Raw genomic sequence first — 25,185 nt, forward strand, 5'->3', positions numbered from 1 at the left:
CAATTATTATTTTTTCGCAAATTGCGAAAATGGCGACCGCCAGCGGAAACCCTGGGTGATGTGTTTGTAGATCTTACTTTACTGAAAATTCTTGCTTCTTACAATTATCTCAATTTATAATGAACTTGTCCCATTAGTTACAGAGGAAAATATTTTGTTAAAAATTTACTATAAAGGGCAATATATCCTTAAGGGGTCAACTGACCTTTTTGGTCATGTTGACTTGTTTGTGGATCTTACTTTGCTGAACAATATTGCTGTTTACAGTTTATCTCTATCTATAATAATATTCAAGATAGTAACCAACCAGATGCTCCAGGGCGCTGCTTTACACGACCACAGAGTTAGAACCCTGAACATTGGGGCAAGAATGGACACAACATTCAAGCTTGATACAGCTCTGAATTTGGATTGTGATTAAATAGTTGACACAGCACAGGTTTCTGACACATAATGAATGTAGTCTAGGAACTTAAACTTAAAAACTTTAAATTTTAAATTTGACATTACCTATTATGGTCCAATATCCAAAATCTAAATACATGGTTAGATTCAGCATACCAAAGAACCCCAAGAATTCAATTTTTGATGCAATCAAATAAATTTCAATTTTCGACCCTTTAGACCTCAATGTGGACCAATCTGATAACCAGGCCGTAACATCAAAAATCTAAATACATGGTTAGATTAAGCATATATCAAAGAACCCCATATATACAATTTTTGTAAGTACATGTTTAGATTCAGCATATCAAAAAACCAAAAGAATTCAATTTTTGTTGAAATCACACAAAGTTTATTTTTGGACCCCAATTTGGACTAACTTGAAAACTGGACCAATAATCAAAAATCTAAGTACATGTTTAGATTCAGCATATCAAAGAACCCCAAGAATTCAATTTTTGTTAAAATTAAACTTAGTTTAAACTTAGTTTAATTTTGGACCCTTTGGACCTTAACGTAGACCAACTTGAAAGTGGGACCAAAAATTAAGAATCTACATACACAGTTAGATTCGGCATATCAAAGAACCCCAATAATTCAATTTTTGATGAATTCAAACAAATTTACTTTTGAACCCTTTGGGCCCTAATTCCTAAACTGTTGGCACCAAAACTCCCAAAATCAATCCCAACCTTCCTTTTATGGTCATAAACCTTGTGTTTAAATTTCATAAATTTCTATTTACATATACTTAAGTTATTGTGCGAAAACCAAGAAAAATGCTTATTTGGGCCCCTTTTGGCCCCTAATTCCTAAACTGTTGGGACCTCAACTCCCAAAATCAATCCCTACCTTTCTTTTGTGTTCATAAACCTTGTGTTTAAATTTCATTGATTTTTGTTTACTTAAACTAAAATTTTAGTGCGAAAACAAAGAATAATGCTTATTTGGACCCTTTTTTGGCCCTTAATTCCCAAACTGTTGGGACCAAAACTTCCAAAATCAATCCCAGCCTTCCTTTTATGGTCATTAACCCTGTGTTTAAATTTCATAGATTTCTATTCACTTATACTTAAGTTATAGTGCGAAAACCAAAAGTCTTTGGACGCCGACGACGATGAGGACGACTACGGACGACCACGACGCCAACGTGATACCAATATACGACCAAAAACATTTCAATTTCGTATAAAATCAGCAAAATTTCCTAAAAAATTTCCAATTCAGGGGCAGTAACCCAACAACCATTTGTCCGATTCATCTGAAAATTTCAGGGCAGATAGATCTTGACTATCTAATTTAACCCCATGTCTGATTTGCTCTTTATGCTTTGGTTTCAGAGTTATAAGCCAAAATCCTTATTTTACCCCTATGTTCTATTTTTAGCTATGGTGGCCATCTTGGTTGGTTGGTAGGGTCACAGCACATATTTTTTAAACTGGATACCTCAATGATAATTATGGCCAAGTATGGTTAAATTTGGACCAGTGGTTTTAGAGAAGATTTTTGTAAAAGATAAGAAAAAATTACAAAAAATTGGTAAAAAATGACTATATAGGGCAAAAACTCCTTAAAAAAATCAAATGACCATTTTAGTTATATTATCTTATTTGTAGATCTTACTTTGCTGAACATTATTGCTGTTTACAGTGTATCTTGATCTATAATAATATTCAAGATAATGGCAAAAAAACGGTATAATTTCCTTAATTCAGGGGCAGCAACCAAACAACCTATTGTCCGATTCGTCTGAAAATTTCTAGGCAGTTAGATCTTTACCTGATAAACAATTTTACTCCACTTCAGATTTGCTCTAAATGCTTTGGTTTCAGAGTTATAAGCCAAAATCTACATTTTACCCCTATGTTCTATTTTTAGCCATGGCGGCCATCTTGGTTTGAATAGCCGGGTCACGCCACACATTTTTTAAACTAGATACCCCCATGATAATTGTGGTCAGGTTTGGTTTAATTTGGCCCAGTAGTTTAGGAGTAGAAGATTTTTGTAAAATCTAACGACGGACGACGACGTACGCCGGACGCAAAGTGATGATAAAAGCTCACTTGACCCTTCGGGCCAGGTGAACTAAAAATAGTACAGTATACAAATAAAAAATGAAAAATAATAAAAATGAACATGCAATATAGAAACTCATCATAGATACTAGGATACAATTTTGTATTTGCGCCAGACGCGCGCTTCGTCTCCAAAAGACTCATCAGTGACGCTCAAATCCAAAAAAGTCTAAATGTCCAAATTAATGACTGAAAATGAAATGTATCGTCCAATAATTGATTGTATTCGACACGACAAATAGATAAAGATAAAATGATAAAATATAAATATAAATAAAATAAATTCTACCTCATATTCATTTTTGGCATACTTTTTTTGTATTTGTGGGTAACAAATCACACTTAACATTTTTAATGTGTGTGATACATATTAATGGGTATGTTATAATCTTTTTCATTAACGTTTCAGACGCACTGCACAGAAGTATTGTTACTGCAATACATGTTGGTCACAGTATGCCTTTAAAAAGGAACAAAAACACAAAACGGACAGACTTGTAAAATATGTTTCGAAATAACAAAACGTGTTTCTACAAAATTCAAACGAGAACAATAACGGCTTATTTATAGCAGGACCAATTATGAAAACCAAATGAGTAAGCCATAAACCATTGATATCCACTCAATTTCAATCTCCAGCCTTGGAGTTAATTATTTTATGCCATTCCTCAAACCGCCACTTAACCAAAAATAAGAACACACTATGAAATCATTTGCAAATAAACGAATTAACTCAATAAAAAGATATAAAATACAATCTTAACTGCTCATAATTTTATATTCAAAGCGCTATACATTTATTTTTGCTTTATTTAGAAAGAGAAAACAAAATCAAGGTTGCTTATCTCTTTAAGGTGTACAAAAACATATAAAGAAAACATAAAATATGAATATTTCTTCAAATATCAAAAATCAATCTTAGGTCAACAAATCAGTTGGAGCAGGTTATACGGAACTTTAAACCTTCAACATCAACCACATGATTAAGTTACGAACATATGGAGTTATATTGTTTTGTAGACATGTTACAACAACATAAAACTAGAGGCTCTTAAGAGCATGTGTCGCTCACCTTGGTCTATGTGCAATGGACACAGATGGATTCATGACACAATTGTATTTTGATGATGGTGATGTGTTTGAAGTTCTTACTTTACTGAACGTTCTTGCTACTTACAATTATCTCTATCTATTAAGATGTTTGCCCATTAGTAACAGAGGAAATTATTTTGTAAAAATTTACAAAAATTTACCAAATAATGAATATGTTTAAAATTGACTATCAAGGGCAATAAATCCCTAAGGGTCAACTGACCATTTTGGTCATGTTGACTAACTTGTAGATCTTACTTTGCTGAACATTATTGCTGTTTACAGTTTATCTCTATCTATAATCATGATAATTAAAAATTTCCAATTTAGGGGCAGCAACCCAACAACCATTTGTCAGATTCGTCTGAAAATTTCAGGGGCAGATAGATCTTAACCTGATTAACAATTTTACCCCACGTTAGATTTGCTCTAAATACTTTGGTTTCAGAGTTATCAACCAAATCTACATTTTACCCAGGCCTATGTTCTATTTTCGCAATGGCGGCCATCTTGGTTGGTTGGCCGGGTCACCGGGCACATTTTTTAAACTAGATATATACCCTAATGATGATTGTAGTCAAGTTTGGTTTAATTTGGCCCAGTTGTTTCAGAGGAGAAGATTTTGGTAAAAGCTAACGACGGACGACGACGACGACGACGGACGACGGACGACGGACGCAAAGTGATGAGAAAAGCTCACTTTGCCCTTCGAGCCAGGTGAGCTAAAAACAAAAAAAACATATATTGGAATAACAGCTGTTATACATAAACGCCAATTGCATACTATACAATAACTTAGTTGTATAGAATTAAACCAATGTTTCTTTTTAATCTTTATATTATTTAACCATTATTTAATGTATTAGTAGAATGTACCAGCTTTCCCATAACGTGCCAATAACTCACAAAAAGCTCTCTTCCAACATACTCAGTGGGAACTCTTCACTTATGTGTTTATTTTATTTCATTAATTTGAAATTAAATAATTCACAAAATGTCTTAGAATCTATTATAAAAGTCACACAATCAATATTAAGTGGTGACAGACCAACATCAAATATAATTTCTCTGAAAAAATTTTACTAGTATATTTATCAATTATAAAATAAAGAGCATTTTGCACAAGTTTTAACAACTTGATAAAAATACAAAATTAAAACGACCTTGTCCAACACAAACATTGACGAGCGTTTTTATTATTTTGTTAATTGCAATATTGCTCACATCATAAGTATCGTTTAGTTTGCACGAATCAAATCTTTGACGACAAAACACTATTTTTAAAAGTGTATATATGTCAAAACAGTTAATGATGTAAAGGTAAATCAAGTCTTGTTATAACGCTGATAGAATAAAAAGTATTACAAATAGTCTTTCTGAAAAAAAAAATGATGGTATTATTAAGCTCACATCAGCAACCTGTATTATGATGCCATTGGCTTGTTAACAATTGTTACCAGTTAAACTGTACAGAAAATAACTCGTATGAATAGTATAATATAACAATCTGTAAACAAAACGTTTTACCAAAAATCACAGTGTAATAAAATTTAGATGTGTCAACTTTATTTTCAAAACGTTTATATACTTACCCAATCTACCAAATTAAAGGATGATGTGATGATATTGATGTAATAAAGTTAACCATTCACAGTACGCCTCAAACTTTCGGGCATACAAATCCATTACTCACGAATTGCTAGATAATAAAATACTAAAAAACTTAAACCAAACCGGAACGTAGAAAAAAAATTAAGAACACTAAATTTATTGGAAACATTCATTTAACAGTAAGATTCGCAAAAAAATTGAATTGATATAAAAAAAAATAAAGCGTGGATTATAGTATAACTCAATTAGCATGATTCGTATACGAACATTATTATTAATTACAAAATCGTTTAACGGGAAGTTTTCTTTAGTTGAAGCAACCATCTAAAATTAACGGGAAAACGAGCAATATTATAATGAAAATATATGTGATATAGGACTTTTATTCGTTTTTTGTTTAAGTACGTTGCTGGGATCGTAAGCATTTATTTTGGGCAAACTGTTACTATGCGTTTCTTGTAATAACAGAACAAATGTGAATCTAATTGAATCAAAATCATTGTTATCGTGAAATTCAAAGTTTTGCAAACTAAATGCAAGTATTTAAGATATTACAATCAACAGAAAAAAGCTACCCGCTGCTCTTTTTTTAAACTTCATTGGAAAAAAGTAAGAAATACATCGAACTTACCACACAAAAATCTAATTTATATTCATACATTAATATACACAAATGTAAATACATAAGTGACATCAATATGGATTATTTAAGGTATAGATTCGACAATGAATCGAGTTTTATTCCGGACATCAAGTTCACACAATATGCTATAGTACAAATGGTCATCTTGCTGTTTCAAAAAACAATTTTGGTTCAAACATTCAAACAATTTTTTTATCATCTGATTATTGCATTCTACAATCTGGATCATCTGTAAAATAAAAGAATCTTTTGTATACAGCACAAACAACATTTTCCAAAAGACTAAATGAGAGAAAAAAATATATTTTAACAAAACGCATTTGACTAGTACATCGAATAAAATGGATCTCTTTAATAATTTAATACCAAGTAGACAACAATAAACCTGCGGCAAATATATTTTACCACAATATATAGATATATGCATGAACTGTTCGCGTTCTATGTGTAAAAGAATTTACGCATTGAACACATTCCATGTACCAATGTTAAAGCCCTAGATGCATATTTCAAAGCCAACAGTTATCACGAATACCAGGCTTGTGATGTTATACACCAGACGCGCGTTTCGTCTACGCAAGACTAATCATTGACGCAGATAAAAAAAAGTCAGAAAGCCAAAAAAGTATAAAGTTACAGAGCATTGAGGACTCAAAGTTCCTAAATATTTAAAAACCAAAATCTAATGAAAACTCTGAAACGCTGATCAAAATAGAATTCAGATGCAAAGGAACTCAAACTTTGATAATGCAAACCTAACAAAAAAGAACTATGTCACCGTTGCCGCATGCGATACAGAATGCAAATATATCAGTCGCTTTCATAATGTCCTCATGGCTGAAATGAGTAATTAATTTGAAAAAAAATAACGATGAGTAGATGTAAGCGATATGTATACACTACTGTTTCCTTTATTTATCCTAATAGTGCACAATATTTAACAAAGAAGTGTTAAACTAACTATTTTTTTTTATTGTTTATTCAAATGTTAGGACGATTATTCTTACTTGATGTTTCTAAATCAATAGAACTTGACAGTTCATCGGAATCCTCTTCATCTGACATTGAGGAATCACTTTTCTGTTCCTCTTCCTCTTCGTCCGAAGTGAAATCTGCATCTTGTATAATTTTGGCGGTTTTTGATACCTAATAATACACAATAAATGTTTAATATGTTGTAATTGTTAATTGCGTTATCACTACATTTTTAGAAATAAGTATCTCAATTTAATTTACCTACTTGAAGTTATGTTTAATCATTTGTTATATATGTAGAAGAAGAAAAAATAAATATTTTCAAATCTTGAATATGACAAGAAAAATTGACGTTATGAAACCCATTTAAATTGTTTCCGCTATTTTGCGTTGATGACCCAAAGCATTGTAACTGATAAAGAAAAATAGGCATTTAACCAAGTGTAGTTATATGAAGGTATTCAGTTATATTACCTTTTTGTTTTGATAATTTTTTTTATAAAATAAGTCACCTTAATAAGTTTTCCCTACCGATATATATGCATAAGAGACCATTCGATCGATTTGATTTACACGAACTACATGTATATTTTAATAAATATTTTTCAGTTACTTATTACATTATAAAAATCAATGAAAATGCTTTAGTTTCTTTTGTCAAATCTAATTTGAGTTTTCCTGAAAATGTGTTCATGAAACACTCCTGTGTGTATCCCACAAAATAGCTTTCAACGACTAAACATTGCTTAAATTGAACACGTAATCAATATATTGTCCATAACTGATACAACTTTGAATGTCTGCAGGTTACAGAACAGGCAATTCTATTTTGCATGAAAATAAATGGTATCAGCACTTATTGTTAGCATATGCAATAATTAGCAAACCATTTCAATAACAAAATTTATGATAGACAGTTTTGTTTTCAGACAACTTGAATTCATACGAAATATCGTCGGAAATGCAAAAAATCAAATCTACACATTGTACCTTAACAGACTATCATCAATAAATAAATCATTGCATGTTTTGATATTAGACAGATCATAGAAAACATTTTTGAATATTTTGAATGAAGAATAACTCTGATTAAATGATTTTGTGTTGTATCATAGTGTTGCATCAAATAATTATGCATATATATACAGTTAGGTTGATTTTCTAGACACTTTATATATATAGACCGTAGATCGGGATAATTTGGCGGTTTTAAGGGGGAAAATAGTACTTAAATTTTCTTTTTGTACAAATTTTCACTTTGTGTCATTTTTTACTTATCGTAACAAGTATTGATGACTAATTAAGGCAAACGACATCAATATGAAACATAAACCAAGATCAATTGACATTCGATATTCCGTTTATTTATGGAAATTTAGATAGATATAAAAAGATATGATAGGATTGCCAGGGACGACTCTCCATCCAAGTCACAATTTCTAAAAGTAAAAACATTATATGTTAAGGCACTGTCTTCAACACGGAACCTTGGCTCACATCAAAAAGCAAGCTATAAAGGGCCCTATTATGACCAGTGTTAATCAATTCAAACGGGAAAACTAACGGTCTAATATATATAAAAAAAATAAAACACGAGAAACACGTATGCACTACATCAACAAACGACCACTACTGGACATCAGGTTCCTGATTTAGGACAGGTGCAAACCAATTCAATGGGTTAAAACGTTTTAATAGATAACAACCATCAACCTGACCTGAAACAGTAGTTTTACATCACAACATACAATGACAAACTATAAAATATCAATTAAAATGACTTATATCAATTAAAAGACATACTACTACACGTGCATATATAATGAGCGAATACATATAATATATGGCACAATATAGATACAAATTCAATAAAATGAGAAGTGAATACATATTCATTTATTTTTAAACTTACAATCAAGCCAGAAGGGTATTAATAAAACTGCAACACCATTACTGATTTGTTTCTACTTACTTTACGATTTAAGTCATTGGTCACATGATATGTTTTGTTATGATTATGGAAATGTTTATTTCATCTTAAAGGGCAATATGTATTATCTGTGTGTTAATTTTTTGACACTTGTTTCTAAGGCACTGATAATAAAAAAAATATTTCAGTTAATATATCTCAATTAAAGGAAGGGAAGATTGTTTGTCTTATCGCATCAAATAATCTGTAAAATAAATTAAACAAAATCGTAAGTTGGATTATGCACATAATACAACTCTAACGACGAATGCTTAATATTACAATACAAAGTTTTATCTGGATCTTAAACTATTTGTATACAAAGATTTTAGACGCAACACATGTCGCTAGTGAATTGAAACGTGTAGACTCATAAAGACTAATAAGGGTGTCCGTCAGACTTTTGAAGTGTCGACTGTAGCTATAGTCATAGTTCTTCATTACTCGGTCTGAAATTGTTTGTGCATTAAGATACCCATATGATTGTAGTATTGGGTGAACATACACAAGTGTATTTGATTTATGGTGAAATAGATAATTAATTAGGCAATAAGGGGAAAATATCATATCTTTTTAAAAGGTCATTATTATATCATTTAAAGGATTAAGTTACATCAATTTGATATCATAATTAACATATTTGACGTCAAAGCGACCAGCTGATTTAAATGAATTTAGATTTCAACAGAATGCTATTTTCCGCGCCAATGGAAATCGTGAAAATTTCTGTGAATATTTTCATATGAAATGCATTGAGTCAAACGTTGACATGCATGAAGAACACAGATTAATACAAAATGTCATAGACTATGACTGATTGCATGTGTGAATGATGGATTGCAGGTAACTACTTATTTTGTTTATAATCAAGTATACATTATTACAAACCTCCTTCTCTATTCTTCCAAAACTGCCATGCATATCTTTAAGCCTTTTCATGATCTGATATGGTAAAAACTTACAAAATTGAACAAGTTAAATTAAAGAAATAAAAATTACATCTAGTTGCGCATGTGTTTTCTTGAAGTGTTTTTTTAACTAGTATCTTTTAGAAAATAGGAACAGGAAAAATCAAATGATCGACTATAGCAAGGTTTTGTTATGAGATTCGACAGTATAATGAGTGTTGATTTAGCTCAGAAGTATTTCTTTATATCCTCAACGAACAATTTCCAATATTTTTACGTTCTAATAGCATATGAAAATTGCTTCATAATGTCTTACAATATTTGTTTTAATCAGTTTTTATTGGTTTGAAAACCATATGACACGTCTCTCTTTCAATTAAATTTAAGGTTTCATATGATAACAGAAGAACAACAAAACCTCATGTTAATACGACACAGTGAACAGTGCATCCTTGTACAAGACTAGAAGAATTTTATTAATGTTTGATCAAATAACTGCTAGTTGCTAAATGTAACAATGGGCAGTTCTGCATTTTTATTTTAGCATACCAATCCTTTTTCTGTTTGTTTTCTGTGAATATACTGTTTATGAAATACTGAATTTTTCGAAACACTTAGGTAAAGATTGTCTAAGCTGTATATGTTTCAGGGTCAACTTTTCGGAGATCTGATGTTTTGTTCTTTTTTTTTATTTTACATTTTAACTATTATGATGCGTATATACATGTGGTGACTACAATATGAATAACTGATTTTTACTTATACATATAACAATGATTACTAACCACTTTCTTCATCTCTCTCAAATATTTGTCCATATCTTTCTGTTTGCTCAATAACTAAAACGACAAATGCATAAACACTTTATGGCATGATTGTCAATAAGACAACTATCAATCAGAGACCAACTGATGTAGTATCATAAACATGCGCAAATTTCTTGTAAATTATTTCAGTATGTTAAGGATCTGAAGCTTGTTCATGTTATGTTTTGGAACTAAACCAAGGGTCATATCATATAAATTGTAAATCATGTTATATATATCATCGAAGAATATTGTGATGAAGTAATTATCGAAAAGCTATTTAATTTTATTAGAGAGAGTGGAGCAACGGTAAATGTGTGCTCTAAGTAGTTAAAAAAAGTAGTCGAACTATTGTACCATTAGCTATCATGTCAACATTGAGGTTGTGAGTAAGATTCCCACAAATACCAGGTGCGCTTGACACTAATCTTAATTTGTTGGGATTATTAGTTTTCCTGCCAAACTTGTTGGTTCTCTTCGATCACTCTTGCTTCTTTCAACCATATATATTTATAGGAACGAACAACTATCACTAATGTGCTGAAAGTGGCGTAAAACACATATCAATCATCAGTTATTTTATAATTTTGGATGTTTGTAACCAATCACTATAGCTATGAATTATGATTATGTTTTTTTTTATAATTTTTTCGCTTACTAACCTTTTGATTCCGTTTATCGTTTCTCTCGTTAAGTTGTTCGAGCTTTGAGCTATTTGAATCTAATTGCGTTTGAAGCTTCTGTTAAACATAAAGTACATCAATATATCGTCAAGTACGCAATTTGTGCTGTGTTTAAGGTATGATATAAATAAGTAAATGCTAATTATGACAACAATGTTCCAAACACTTTACTGGATGGAAACAAAAGCATTGAAACAATTCAACATTTTCTAGTCAAATATCAATTCAATACGCGCCGGAAATACACGAAATAGTTCTTTTACATGAAAAACACATGCTAAAAACAAACCGAAAAAAAGAGATTTCTCCGAATTCGAACAAGCTAGTCATGCTGTTTGACTGTACGGCTGAAATGCAAAAAGCATAAATACACATCAATCGTTGAAAAATTTGGCTTTAATGAGATACCTTAGAGACAACTATACTAGTACAATGTAGTATGCTACGTTTGTTGATTTGTGCTCATTTTTTTTTATATGTTACGCATCTCTCTCTCTTTCTCGATTTTATGTGGATTTTTTGTTAATTTATGAAAATAACACGCTACAGTTATGTTTAATTTAGTGAATTCTGACACTATATAAATTATATATTAACACTAAGATTTACCGTAATTCTGTCAGTTTCCATGATGTCTATTTCTCTGGAATTAAAAGCAATAACTAGATATACAGACATATAAGTTTATATAAAAGTGTACATTGAATCCGTGATTATAATAATAAAAACACACAGGAATACTTATCACATGAATTATGACAAGTTAAATAAATAAATATGAATCTCCAAAGAAAATTCGAAAAGTCCTTTATCAAATGGCAAAATTAAAAGCTCAAACACATTAAACATGCTAAACAAATGGAAACAACTGTCATATTACTGACTTGGTACAGTTATTTCCTGATGTAGGAAATGGTAGATTAAACAAAGTTTCAAACCCATCCACGAGGAAAACCAATGAACAAAATATATGCAGAAGCAGTAAAGGAAACTGACTTCAAAATTAAATTTACACATTGCGGAAAAAAGTGTGTTATAAACCAAAATAACAATTAGTAAATAGAATCAGTGTCAAAATGTAACCAAAATCGATTTGAATTTAGTAGAAATTTTCGAAATAGACAAAAATAGATTTCCTGGATTTGCATGCTACCGCATTGCTACAGGTGTCAAATAATTTACTTAAATATTTTGGCCACGAGCATCACTGAAGAGACATTTATTGTCGAAATGCGCATCTGGTGCAAGAAAATTGATACCGTTAATTTTATTACTATCACTGGGTCGATGCCTCTGCTGGTGGACTATTAGTCCCCGAGGGTATCACCAGCCCAGTAGCCAGTACTTCGGTACTGGCATGAAAATACGGATTTTTTTGTGTTATTAAAATTTGCTGTTACAAAATGATAGAAATTATTATAAATTAAGGAATGCATCTCCCTAATGCAAAGCTCTGATTCCTTTCACGTAATTGGCTATACTTTTTGGACCTTTTGGATTATAGCTCTTCATCTTTTATATAAGCTTTAGATTTCAAATATTTTGCCACGAGCATCACTGAAGAGACATGTATTGTCGAAATGCGCATCTGGTGCAAGAAAATTGATACCGTTAATTGTATTACTTACAATCGCAGAGAAATGAGATCACCTAAATGAAATGACCTTCATACTAGTACTTGGTTTTATCTTGCAGAAAACATGTGCTTACTTCTTTGGTTAATATATTCAAAGTAATTAACAAAATCTTTAAATGAGTCAAATGTGGCAGTCTAAACTTAAAGAGTATATGTATTTCAAATATACAGTTTAAGATAAATAAGAACAGTTATGCATTTAAATTGACCTTGGCTCTTCTCCAAGACGTTATCACATATGTTGTCAAATCAGAATCATGTAATTGAACTTGGAGCACTGAAATGTTTTAACTCACAGCACGTTTTTTTTCAAATTCTAGTGAGGCTGTATTTTATTCGACAAGACGGTTATTAGTTGCTAATGCTTCTTTATAATATTGACATATATTTGAGTTAAATAATACGAACGAAGAAGTAATGAATTAACTAGATTAGAACCATAAACAAATATAGCTGTAAAGATTTTACCCTTTTGCCTTCATAGCACCATTTCCTTCGGCCTCATTCGTCGATTTTAGCTTTAAATCAAAATTTGTATTGTACAGGAACACTAAAATAAAAAATAGATAATATGTGTGTATATAAACGTAAACATACGTTCCTTATCGATTTAACTGTAATCCACATGGGTGACTAGATCTATAACCTATATACTTTGTTTCATCTTGACCTCATTTTCCTTTTGCAAAATGTGAATCCATGTTTTGGTGACAATTTAACTCTGACTAGCAAAACAGATGAAAAGGTCTATCAGGTTTGTACTGACATGAGAAACACTCGAACCAATAATGCTACATGTGAAGCAGAATCTGCCTACCCTTCCGGAACACCTGGTATCACCCCCAGTTTTTGGCGAGGTTAGTGTTGCTCAGTCTAAGTTTTCTGTGTTTTGTGTTGTGTGTTGTGTACCATTGTTTGTCTTTTGGTCTTATGTCTTATTTAGCCAAGACGTTGTCAATTTATTTTCGACTTATACGTTTGATTATTCGTCTAGTATCTTTCGCTTCTCCTTTACAGTATTAAAAACAAAACTTTTGTTATTCTAGTTATGCATCTTCTCTAACACCATATATAAGGTTGTAGCATTGCATCGTATGACGAATTCATAAAAGTCGCATGGATGGAATATCTTCCACATCTTGGTTGTCTTGAATATCTTTATCATCTTAACCATGAAGTTACAGCTATCGACATTGTACATCACAAACGTTCATACACAACAATATAATAGTTTTTTAGGTTTACCGATGTACACTCGAAATGAAAATACGCTAGCCATCATTACATAAAAGAATACAGACAAAGCACAAGCACTCCATTATGTGATACACATTCAATATTCTGCATCAGAAATGACAAGTACAGTATGTCAATCATATTTCAAAATTGATGCGTCGGTATGAGTTTTGACGTTATGATTGAATTCAGATGATGAGTGCACCGTGTCATTTTTCTTGTTTTGAAGTTTGAATATTATATATGTTGTTCATATTAATACATCATTTTCAATATCGCACGCAGAAAATCAAAATTAAAAAATCATGTTTTCTGAAATGAATCATTTGCTGATCATGTATACTGAAGAAAAAACTAAAAACCTTTTATTGACGCTAAAGCCTTTAAAGCGTTGTGATCTCTTGAACTATTATGAATTAAATTTGTTGAATTTCGTTAACCATGCAGTATCAATGTTATCAAAAATAAAAAAAGAACACGAAGAAGAGCACTTTGTTTTGCCTCCTCAAACTCTTACAACCGTGTAATCTACATTTTAATTTTGACAGATATGATACAATAGTACTTAGACATTATAATAGGTAAATGTTTACCTCTAACAAACATAGGACCACGATTTAGAGTTGTTCCGTCGTCAACGTCATCTTTCCGGCCATTATTAACATCTGCATCACAGCGACATATGTCATACAGTTTTCCACCAGGATAAAGACAACAAAACCATATGAAGGCATGTATGATGATCACCGGTAAAACAAGTAACTGGACATGTATTGGAAATATCGTTTTTACACTGTATTCTTCCAGAAAGTCGTTCTGTAGTTGTGACCAATAAAATTCTGCTTCTTCGTGGACTACTTTAAATGTATTACTTGAAAGAAATTCAATATACAACTTCACAAAAATGTGTTTACGACAACAATTTACTTCTCCGCAAGTCTATTGCCATATGCAAAAACATTTATGATATAATAACAAGTACATGTATGTTATATAACTACTTTTTAGGTTTGTTAATTGACCAAGGTAATTATCGAAGGCAGTTATGTAACAGCGACCGCTCGTGTTTATCTATCTTTTTTTAACGCTATTGTGTTTAATGAGATAGAGCAACACAATTAAATACAGCAAGAAAAATGTAATGAATATGAATAATTCCGAATCTTAACTCGTTGGGTTATACAGATATGTATCTTACTTTTTAACTGAAAGTATGTTTTTCAATGGATACGACATGTACATACATCCAGACCGACTTGTTTAGTACCAATATAAAGCAGATTTTGTTTACAAACTTTATCCAAACAAAAAACATATCATCTTGCTTTTTTTTTTTTAATTCAAAATTTTTGGTGAATGGTTTTAACTTATATATCACAGTTAACCTGAACTTAAGGATACTATCGACATTTGGAGTATGATCTATTTATTAATATGTTTCTTGTATTTACACAGATAGATCATTTGTAAATTACAAACAAACGAGATGATTTTAGCTTTCCAGATGTAAACCTTCCATTTCTCAACATTGACATACTTTCTGTTTCATTTAACTGTGTTTGAGTATTTCAATACTGTAAACAAGGGAATTTTTGCGGCTAATTAATTTTCTCTAATTTTGCGGTAATACTTCAAACACCAAAATGAAACGACAGCGAAATTTTCAAGGAAACTCTTTTCATAACATGAAGACGATATAAGTATTTGAATAGGATATGTAGATGACCATTGCTTAACAAGGATTTTGCAGACGACTGATCGATACCTCAAATCATAACTGTATTACTAAATGAAAAGTAATGTTAGAAATCTTGACTGAGGTAATCTTATCAGCATTAAAGACATATCAAACAAGCGGACATTACGGATATTGTTATGTAAACAACACTCGTTACAAATATTTTAATGACACATGCCAATCAGTTACAAAAGTATAACCTAGTTGAATCTGCTACACATATTAAACAGATCAAACGAAAGACTAATTACCATTAATACTGACAGCATTTAATTCACTCTTAATTAGTTTATTTCTGTTGTTGTGCATGTGTTTCTGGAAGCAGACAAGACAAAACTTTTAAAATATTTTTCCAGAAAATTAACCGAAAACAAAAGATTTCTGATTGATTTTATCACTTGATTTATCATACATGTAAAGCTGTTCACTTTGTATATCCCTTATAAACAAATATTTATATCGGCTAAAGAGAAATCGTGAATTCAAAACGTCGCGAATTAAAAACGGCGCATATATCCCGGTTTACAGTAGATACGTAATTGGCTTGCTTGATAAAAAAAAAATCGGACGTCGTCATTAGTCGTTTGCTCTGAATGAAAGAGAAAAAAAATATAATCAACAGAGAAAAAAAACATAAATAACGTTTAACTGTTACCATTACGAATTAGTTTGCCGAGGCAATGGACTAAACCGAATTGGTTATATCACATGACGAATTATGCAGCCTTATTCTGTGTTCGCAACTGGTTTCCATTATTGTAGAAATGATACAAATTCAAAAGTCTCTTTTTCTTAGTATGCAATAATGACATTTTAATTCGCTAAAAATAATACATGTATATCATCCCTCAATACTGTTATCTTTTATATATAGTATTAAACGAAATGGACAAATGAAGATGCATGTTCTTCAGACTAAGTTAATGGATATGTACTAACAACTTTTTCAAGAACACTGATAATGTACGGACATTACTAAACGCTAAGCTTTATCAAGTGCTGTTGTTAATGGTTGTGGAAACTGCTACAAACTGGGCAATATACTTAAGGCAATATAACATGCAAGGATTTGTCAGTTTTTTGTAGCAAAAAGTAGTTCGAATCTTTTTCTAAATACTGAATCAGTTGATATTCATATCGATTGAGGCACTTAATTATATTGTTTATAGAAATCTTAACATTGGGAGAATATGTCTTGAGTATAAATTATTTTCTTAGAGTTATAAGCAATGCATATATAGGTATTTAAAACATTGTGTTGACAATTTGTAAATTTTATATTCAATCAAATCAATTTCTTAAAAAAATATTTCAGAGACCGACAGAATGTCTTGCATAGTGGCACCAAAGACTTGGAAAACAACAAAAGCATGAGATGTAGAACATATATCATAAACACAACCGCAAAATGAATACACTTTAAAGCGTTAATTCATAAACCACACACATAGACTTCAGTAGTTAAAATGTTGATACTTTGCAAGAACTCAATAAATTATTGCCAGCATAATCATAGACAATTATTAAACTAATATGTATATTGTCAAAAGCTTGAAAGAATATGTTATTAACAGATCGGAAAGTGTTATGACATGTTTCATACAAATACCTCATAGTGTTAGTAATGTCATATTTTACCTGTACATTGCTATTAGCAGGTTTAGCAATAATATTACAGCTATCAATCCATAGAAAGCTTTCAAGTAAGGCACTAGATGTAACCCAAACGTTGAGGGACATTGTTGCAAGGCCCCAGAACTAAACAAAGCTCTGTTGAATGTACAGTCTGGTACAGTTACTGGAATTTTGTAATATAAATTTACAATGGCAAGTTGATAGACATTATTCTGTATTATATTTGAAATACTTATGCATTATTTAGTGGTAAACATGGTAAAGTGATCGTTTATCTTGCATAAATATACACTTTTTTCATTTCTATACAATGACATATTACTGGTAAATTCAGTTCTAGGTCAACTATTTGCAGAAACTGTATGATCTTTTTTCTATTCATTAAGACTGTTTTTATAATCCGAATGCCTTGACCTTTACCTAAGTATATATGAATTGTACTGTAGTGATTGTAATGTATTAATTACTCGGTTTTTTTGTATATAAAGTCAAACAATTATACATTCCATCAGACTACAATTCTATAATTCTATAATGCCTTATTTTCTGTTATGTTTATTATTATTATTTATACATAACATGTATTTTTTCTATGTTTAAGTCATGTACTCTAATAATTTACTTCAATGCTTATAATTTATATAACATATACAAGTATTACGAAGAAATGAATGATAAGAGTTTCTGATCTGATGTAAAATTATAAAATTTAAAAATAATTTAATTTTTATTACATAGCAAATAAATAAAAAGAGACGTTGTGCGATGTTCTAACCACGGCCTCACAATTGAAAATGATAAGTTTAAGCTTGCACTAGAACCATATTTGTTTACCTTTTTCCCCATCTAAATTAAGTTCACCAAATAACATCCAGTATCCATTTTTTGTAATCTTTTCCAGCTCTGACCATGTAAACTCAGAGTTAGTATATAAAAGAGCGTGAAAAGATATATTATAACACATCATAATCACTGCCATGATAGCCATAAAGGCACCTGTATCTGAAAACTGAAAAAAACGAAACCATATTTACGATGTCTAGTGATGTACATAAAACATGTTCATTTAATTCAATTCTTATGTACAGTATAGTTTAATTCCTACAATTAAAAGATTGTATAGAATATATTCATAAGGGGGTTAACATTTTGAAAATCAGCTGAACAATTTTAGCACATTCTATTAGTTAAGGTGGCTCCTGAGTACAAAAATTTCAGCAGAAATTTAAACCTTTATTTTTTCATTACAAGGTTTATTTATTACACTGCTAGTTATTACTTTATGATATGGTACAAAAATCAACCCACAAAATTGAGTCGGTTTGGCCCCAGATGACTTTTAAAATGTTTATATTATTGAAAAAGCTCCAAATTATCTCCCTTTGGTGCAAAAATGCCATTTTTTGGCATTAAATTTGAAATATCTTTTTTAACTTATCGGTGACCTATATTTTTTATTTTTGTTTTCAAATAAGCTGTACATAAACTAAATAATTGTAAAATTTAAGCGATTTCTGCAATTAGGTTATTTTTTATTTTGATATTACACCTATTTCTACTATTAGTTCAACAGAAAAAAAGGACATTAACAAAAATGTATGCTTCTTCCAGAGGCAGATTGTGAGCTTAAATGAACGGTGACCCCATCTTTTTATTTCATTTTTCTTTTTAGTATATGATAAAGTTCATTTATAAAAAAATATAGCGAAATCTTATATTAGAAAAAAAAATTGATTTATACCCAGGAGCCTTAAGAGATTAAGAGTATACCCTATTGTTTTAGCAATTGTCTTTGGTAACAGACTGAATAATAAATACATTGACATGATAGGCATTGGTTGATCGTCTTCATACTTGTGGAAATAGCGCTTCATTTGTTTTTGTTTGCATTTTTGGTTTGAAAATTACATCTTTTCTAATTATATAAAGTTTCTACAATAAATCTATAGAAAATAACTATGTATTGACATGGTTAATAATTTCGCCTGTATCGTTGTTGTACTGAGAGAAATACAAACGAAATACACGTAAATTGTTACCAAATTTATACATACCATTTTGCGAATCATGACTAACTTGGGACCAAGAATCTCCGACATACAGAACAGATTTAGGATCCGTATGCACAAAAGTATAAAAGCAAATACTAATGAGACCTTCGATGCATCTTGATAAATTCGTTTTTCGCCAAACTTCAGACACATTCCAACGGTATATACCAATATTGAACACCAATCTAACCGATTCCACCAGTCACTAACGTAACTTTTCCATTTCCTTCGTATAATTGATACAATATGCTTAAAATATAATAAGACGGGTATTAATCAAGAACTTGTAGATACAGTACATGCAGTAGTAACCTGTGCAAAAACATTTTAAAGCTACATGTATGTCTAATACACAATTTTCTACATAAAAAAATGGATGTACCAGGTCAGGAATATGAACATCCCTTCTTTTGATGTGTTGACCTTTTTTGTTATGCCATTTTAATAAGGAAACCTAAATGGCTCGGGATTATTAAAACAACGTCAGGAGCCTGTAATTCATTGATTGTCATTTATTTTTTCGTTCAAAATTTTATACAAATAAGGTTATAAAGTATAACAAACTAATAAGTTAGTTTTTTTGTTTGAATTGTCTCTTGTTGACAGTTGTCTCATTTGCAATCATACTGCATCTTCTTTTTTATAGTTACAGCAACCATACAAAAATCTGCTGCAAAGGACTGGACAATGTCTGTAGGAAATCTGAGAGACATATGGCACAAATTAAGGACATCAGAAAACTAAGTATGCACAAAATGCACAGAAATTATCTGACATCGGACTCGGACTTCTCCTAAACTAAGCATTACTATGCGTATTGTTGTATGTTTGCTTTTTCTACATTGACTAGAGGTATAGGGGAGGGCTGAGATATAAAGAAAACATGTTTAATCCCGCTGCATTTTTGCGCATGTCCGAAGTCAGGAGCCTCTGGCTTTTGTAAGTCATGTATAATTTTAATTTTAGTTTCTTTTATATATTTCGGAGTTTAGTATGACATACATTATCACTGAACTAGTATACATTTTTGCTTAAAGGCAAGCAGAAGTACTCCTCCGTGTATGTGATTTTCTCGATGCATCAAAGACCCATTGTTGGCCTTCAGCTGTTATCTGCTCTTTCGTCGGGTTGTTGTCTCTTTGACATATTCCCAATGTTCATTCTCAATTTTTTTTCCAGTCTTTGGTACAAATATTCATGACATTTATTCTGACGGTTTTGGAAATGAAATTAGTTTTTTTTGTTTTAAGAAATGAATTTCTTTGAATACACACATATATCGTCAAGTTATTGGAATTCCAATGGGGACTAACTGTGCATCACTTATTGCGGACCTTTTTTTTATTATTATGAGTTACAATTTATGACTAAAATTCACAAAGACCCATCAAAACAATATCTGATAAAAAAAATTAAACAATACTCTTAGATATTTGGATGATATATTGGCTCTCAATAATGACGACTTCAGTATGTATACTAAAGAAATTTATTCTGTTGAACTTACTTTAAATAAAGTTTATACTAACAATGACCACTGCCCTTTCCTCGATCTTGATATCTATATCATTAACGGGAAGCTTAATACCAAAATTTATTATAAAAGAGATGATTTTTCATTTCCTATCGTTAATTATCCATTTTTAGATGGTGACGTTCCCTTGTCACCATCTTATGGTGTTTATATATCTCAACTTGTACGATTAGCTCGTGTATGTAGCAACGTATTAGATTTTAGTGAGAGAAATTTATGTATTACTGAAAAATTATTACACCAGGGTTTTTGATATCACAAACTGGTCAAAACATTTACTTAATTTTATCACCGGTATAAGGAAATAATTCGTAAATATAACTCAACATGCAGACATCTTATACGTTCATGTATTTCACATCCAATCTTTTATGGTAATATTCTTTACAAAGCACAAAAATGTCAGTATTCACCTCAAAAGCTTACAAAACCTTTAAACAGACTTATTAAGAAGGGATATAGTTACGATACTGTTGTCAGGTCATTAAAGATTGCATATTTTGACTTTAATATTGATTCACTTATAGGGTCTTTGCATCGGAACTAAACACATTTATTTTTTTAAAAACAGTTATTGGCATGACACGGGTTCTGTTCTTCTCATATATTTTATGATAGTATGATACTAAACCCCTAACGGGAGGGATTGTGCCTGATATTCATATGATGAAGACATAATCTTTCAATCAGTCAAATTGAGGTCTGGAGCTGGCATGTCAGTTAACTGCTAGTAGTCTGTTGTTATTTATGTATTATTGTCATTTTATTTATTTTCTTTCGTTACATCTTTTGACATCGGACTCGGACTTCTCTTGAACTGAATTTTAATGTGCGTACTGTTATGCGTTTACTTTTCTACATTAGCTAGATGTATAGGAGGAGGGTTGGGATCTCATCAACATGTTTAACCCCGCCGCAATTTTGCTCCTGTCCCAAGTCAGGAGCCTCTGGCCTTTGTTAGTCTTGTATGATTTTTGATTTTAGTTTCTTGTGTATAATTCGGAGTTTAGTATGACGTCCACTATCACTGTACTAGTATACATATTTTAGGGGCCAGCTGAAGGACACCTACGGGTGCAAGAATTCTCGCTACATCGAAGACCCATTGGTGGCCTTCGACTGTTGTCTGCTCTATGGTCGGGTTGTTGTCGTTTTGACACATTCCCCATTTCCTTTCTCAAATTAACTAATTATCAAATAAATGGTTTAAATACCTATATATGCATTGGGATTGATATTGTGTTCGACATTTGCTCTTATAACTCATAACTCATAAAGAAAATCGTTTATGCTGAAGACATGTTCTCCCCCGTCTACGATTGCTTTTAGGAGTGTTTTTAAAATAAAGCCTATTGTATTGTTTTGTATTGTATTGTATTGCTAACCATATAATAAAGTGCATTAATCTATATGTATAACAACTGAGTCAGCATTTTAGAAAAAAATTAAGCGGTGCTACACTACTGTTAACTCCAAAAACTGAATACCTTTGCCTTTTTTATGTTGCATTATGTACAATTTGTAGAATTGTCCACAAGCATTAACCTTCACAATTGATAAAGCTTAGCGTTTAGTAATGTGCGTAAATTATTAGTGTTCTTGAAAAAGTTATTAGAACATGTCAATTTACTTAGTCAGCAGCACATGTTTGTGCATTTGTCTATTTCGTTAATCACTATAAATAAAAGATAACAGTAGTTTACGGAACGGATGATATAATATCTTCAATGTCATGATTGCATGTCACGAAAAAGAGACTATCGAATTTTATTATTTCTAAAATAAGGGAAACAAAATGTGAAGACAGAATAATAGTGAATAATTCGTCACGTAGTATAACCATTTCGGTTTAGTCCATATTTTAAGATTACTCAAAATTGCTGAAAATTGTTCATATTCCCGCTGAAATGACGGTGGTAAATCTATGTTTCTATATTCATAAAACAAGTAATCTATAATCTGCGTTGTTTGTCAATCCGTTGTATACACATCACAAACTAGTTGGAACATAAAAAAAGACTAATTCTCTCCATCGGGTGGACTTTATGAAAGCCTCAAATACACATACAGACATCTTATTGATTATACTTTTTGTAAATTCGGCGTTAACTCTACTTTCATATCAAAAACAAACAAGACCAAAGATCTGCGTTTAAGGACGTACATTGACCTATAATGGTTTTTTTGTAAATGTGACTTAGATGGAGTACTTTTCGTTTTTGATGCGTTTTGTTATTTGATTTTGCCATGTGATTATGGACTTTCCCAATTGATCTTCCTCTAAGTTCAGTATTTTTGTGATTTTACTTTTTTCTTACAATTCATATCACATCTTCTTATATTTAGAAAACACAATCGTTGAGCTGTAAGGATAATTGAGTACCTGTTTGGTTTCGTCCACGAAAAAGCTCACCATCCAAGTGATTATGAAAAAGTCTGTGTGTGAAATTCCATTCACTCTGTAGTCAAATAACAGCATGTATGCATAAGCAAAAAGAAGCCACAAGAATCCAATCTGTGAAAACATATATTGAATAAAACATGAGTCATAAAAATTGATTATATTAACGTAAAGGTTAATGTTTTTATTGACAAAGCAAAACATGCTGATGTCGAAAAAAACATAACAGATTTGTAATCAATTCATGAACTTGTTTTCTAATTCTAACACACTTATTGGTATACATTTGAAAGCACTCCCCCTTATCTGTTCGGTCTAAATGTTTATGTATAAGTATCAAATTTATTTTGATTGACAAATGTTCAACACTTCTCTAACAAACAAACCTGATCCAATCAACACGTGTTTCTGTCAAAATCATTCCGAACAAATTAAACGGTCATGCAACAGGTTTTAAAAAATTGTCTTAATCTATATAACGAAATATTAAGTTTTCGTAAACATGTTACACCACGACCGTTTAATATAACATAACTTACCAAATGAATGCAAACTTTCATGAATGGCAGTTTGTATTGCTTATATAACCTGAAAATATATAATTTGATGTTATGGGTTTTCTTTCATGATTTTCTTGAACAAGGTTGCTGTGTATAATTTAGCTAAATTAAGTTGTGAAATTGGATTATTACTTTCGAAAATGTTGGTTGAACGGTATGGAATCACTTATTCATAGAAGAGGGACGAAAGGTACAAGAGGAACAGTCAAACTCATAATTCAAAAAAAAAAAACTGACAACGCAAATGAAAAGGACAAACAGACATACAATAGTACACATGACGCAACATAGAATACTAAAGAATAAGCAACACTAACCCCACCAAAACCTAGGGCTTATCTCAGGCGCTCCAGAAGCGTAAGCAGATCCTGCTCCACATATAGCACCCGTCGTGTTGCTCATGTTATAATAAATCCGGTAAATAGCCTAATTCGGTATGTCACATTCATGAAAGAGAACGAGATTGTAGTTACGACATAACATGATAAGGAATAGATCCGATATCATCTGTGAAACGGTTATTCCATAACGGTCAACTAACTCGTGATGGCGTCCGTAAAATTAACGAAGGGATGATTTCAACTTCACCATTTGTAAGTCTTGGTATAATAGCTTTCTTGTGAACAGCAACCTTCTATCAAGAAAATCATAATTGGTACTCTTAATATAATAAGATACAATTGTTTAGTCAATGTGTTCCAATATTTCTGTATTTGTGTTAAACAGTTCATTTCCAGCTACGAAATGTACTGTATAATGCTTACCCTTCCGGATCACTTGATTTCACTCCCGGTTTTAAGTGGAGTTCGTGTTGTTTCTTATTTATTATTTTTAACTGTTGATGTAAATGTCCTTTGGTTTTGTGAGTCTTTGTTTACTTCTTAGTTTTGATTGCTTTTGTCTTCGGGTGTATTTCGGTTGCAAAAACTCTTCAAAGTCGCGGTTGCTTTGCTGCCAACTATTTCAATTCGTAAATAAGCGAGGAGTCTTATGCAGACGGGGCAATATGCGTTATTGTTACTCCATAGGCGGTAATGGTAACGTTTTTTTTCTGTAGCTCAGCCCATATCGTAAACGTTTATATGTATGATGGCTTGTTTCGAAGCTGAGATATTTTTACATATGTGGTTAAATTTTCCAGGTACGAAGTTTGATTCATTTTTCCGTAAATTAGCATACCCCGATCTT

General features: G+C 31.3%; 1 protein-coding gene across 1 annotated transcript; it reads right to left on the reverse strand.

Moving 5' to 3' along the window:
• Positions 1–6,068: 6,068 nt before the first annotated feature.
• LOC143057482 (uncharacterized) lies at positions 6,069–17,608 on the reverse strand. The gene is made up of 9 exons (XM_076230790.1): positions 17,455–17,608; positions 14,672–14,949; positions 13,311–13,392; positions 11,816–11,849; positions 11,186–11,263; positions 10,503–10,556; positions 9,698–9,751; positions 6,873–7,011; positions 6,069–6,094 (listed from the first exon to the last, which is right to left on the reverse strand). Exons 1-9 carry the CDS (start codon positions 17,460–17,462, stop codon positions 6,069–6,071), a joined length of 753 nt encoding a protein of 250 aa, XP_076086905.1. The 5' UTR covers positions 17,463–17,608.
• Positions 17,609–25,185: the final 7,577 nt, after the last annotated feature.

The sequence above is a fragment of the Mytilus galloprovincialis genome, chromosome 13 (genome assembly GCF_965363235.1).
Source record: "Mytilus galloprovincialis chromosome 13, xbMytGall1.hap1.1, whole genome shotgun sequence".
NCBI classification, from domain to species: Eukaryota; Metazoa; Mollusca; class Bivalvia; order Mytilida; family Mytilidae; genus Mytilus; species Mytilus galloprovincialis.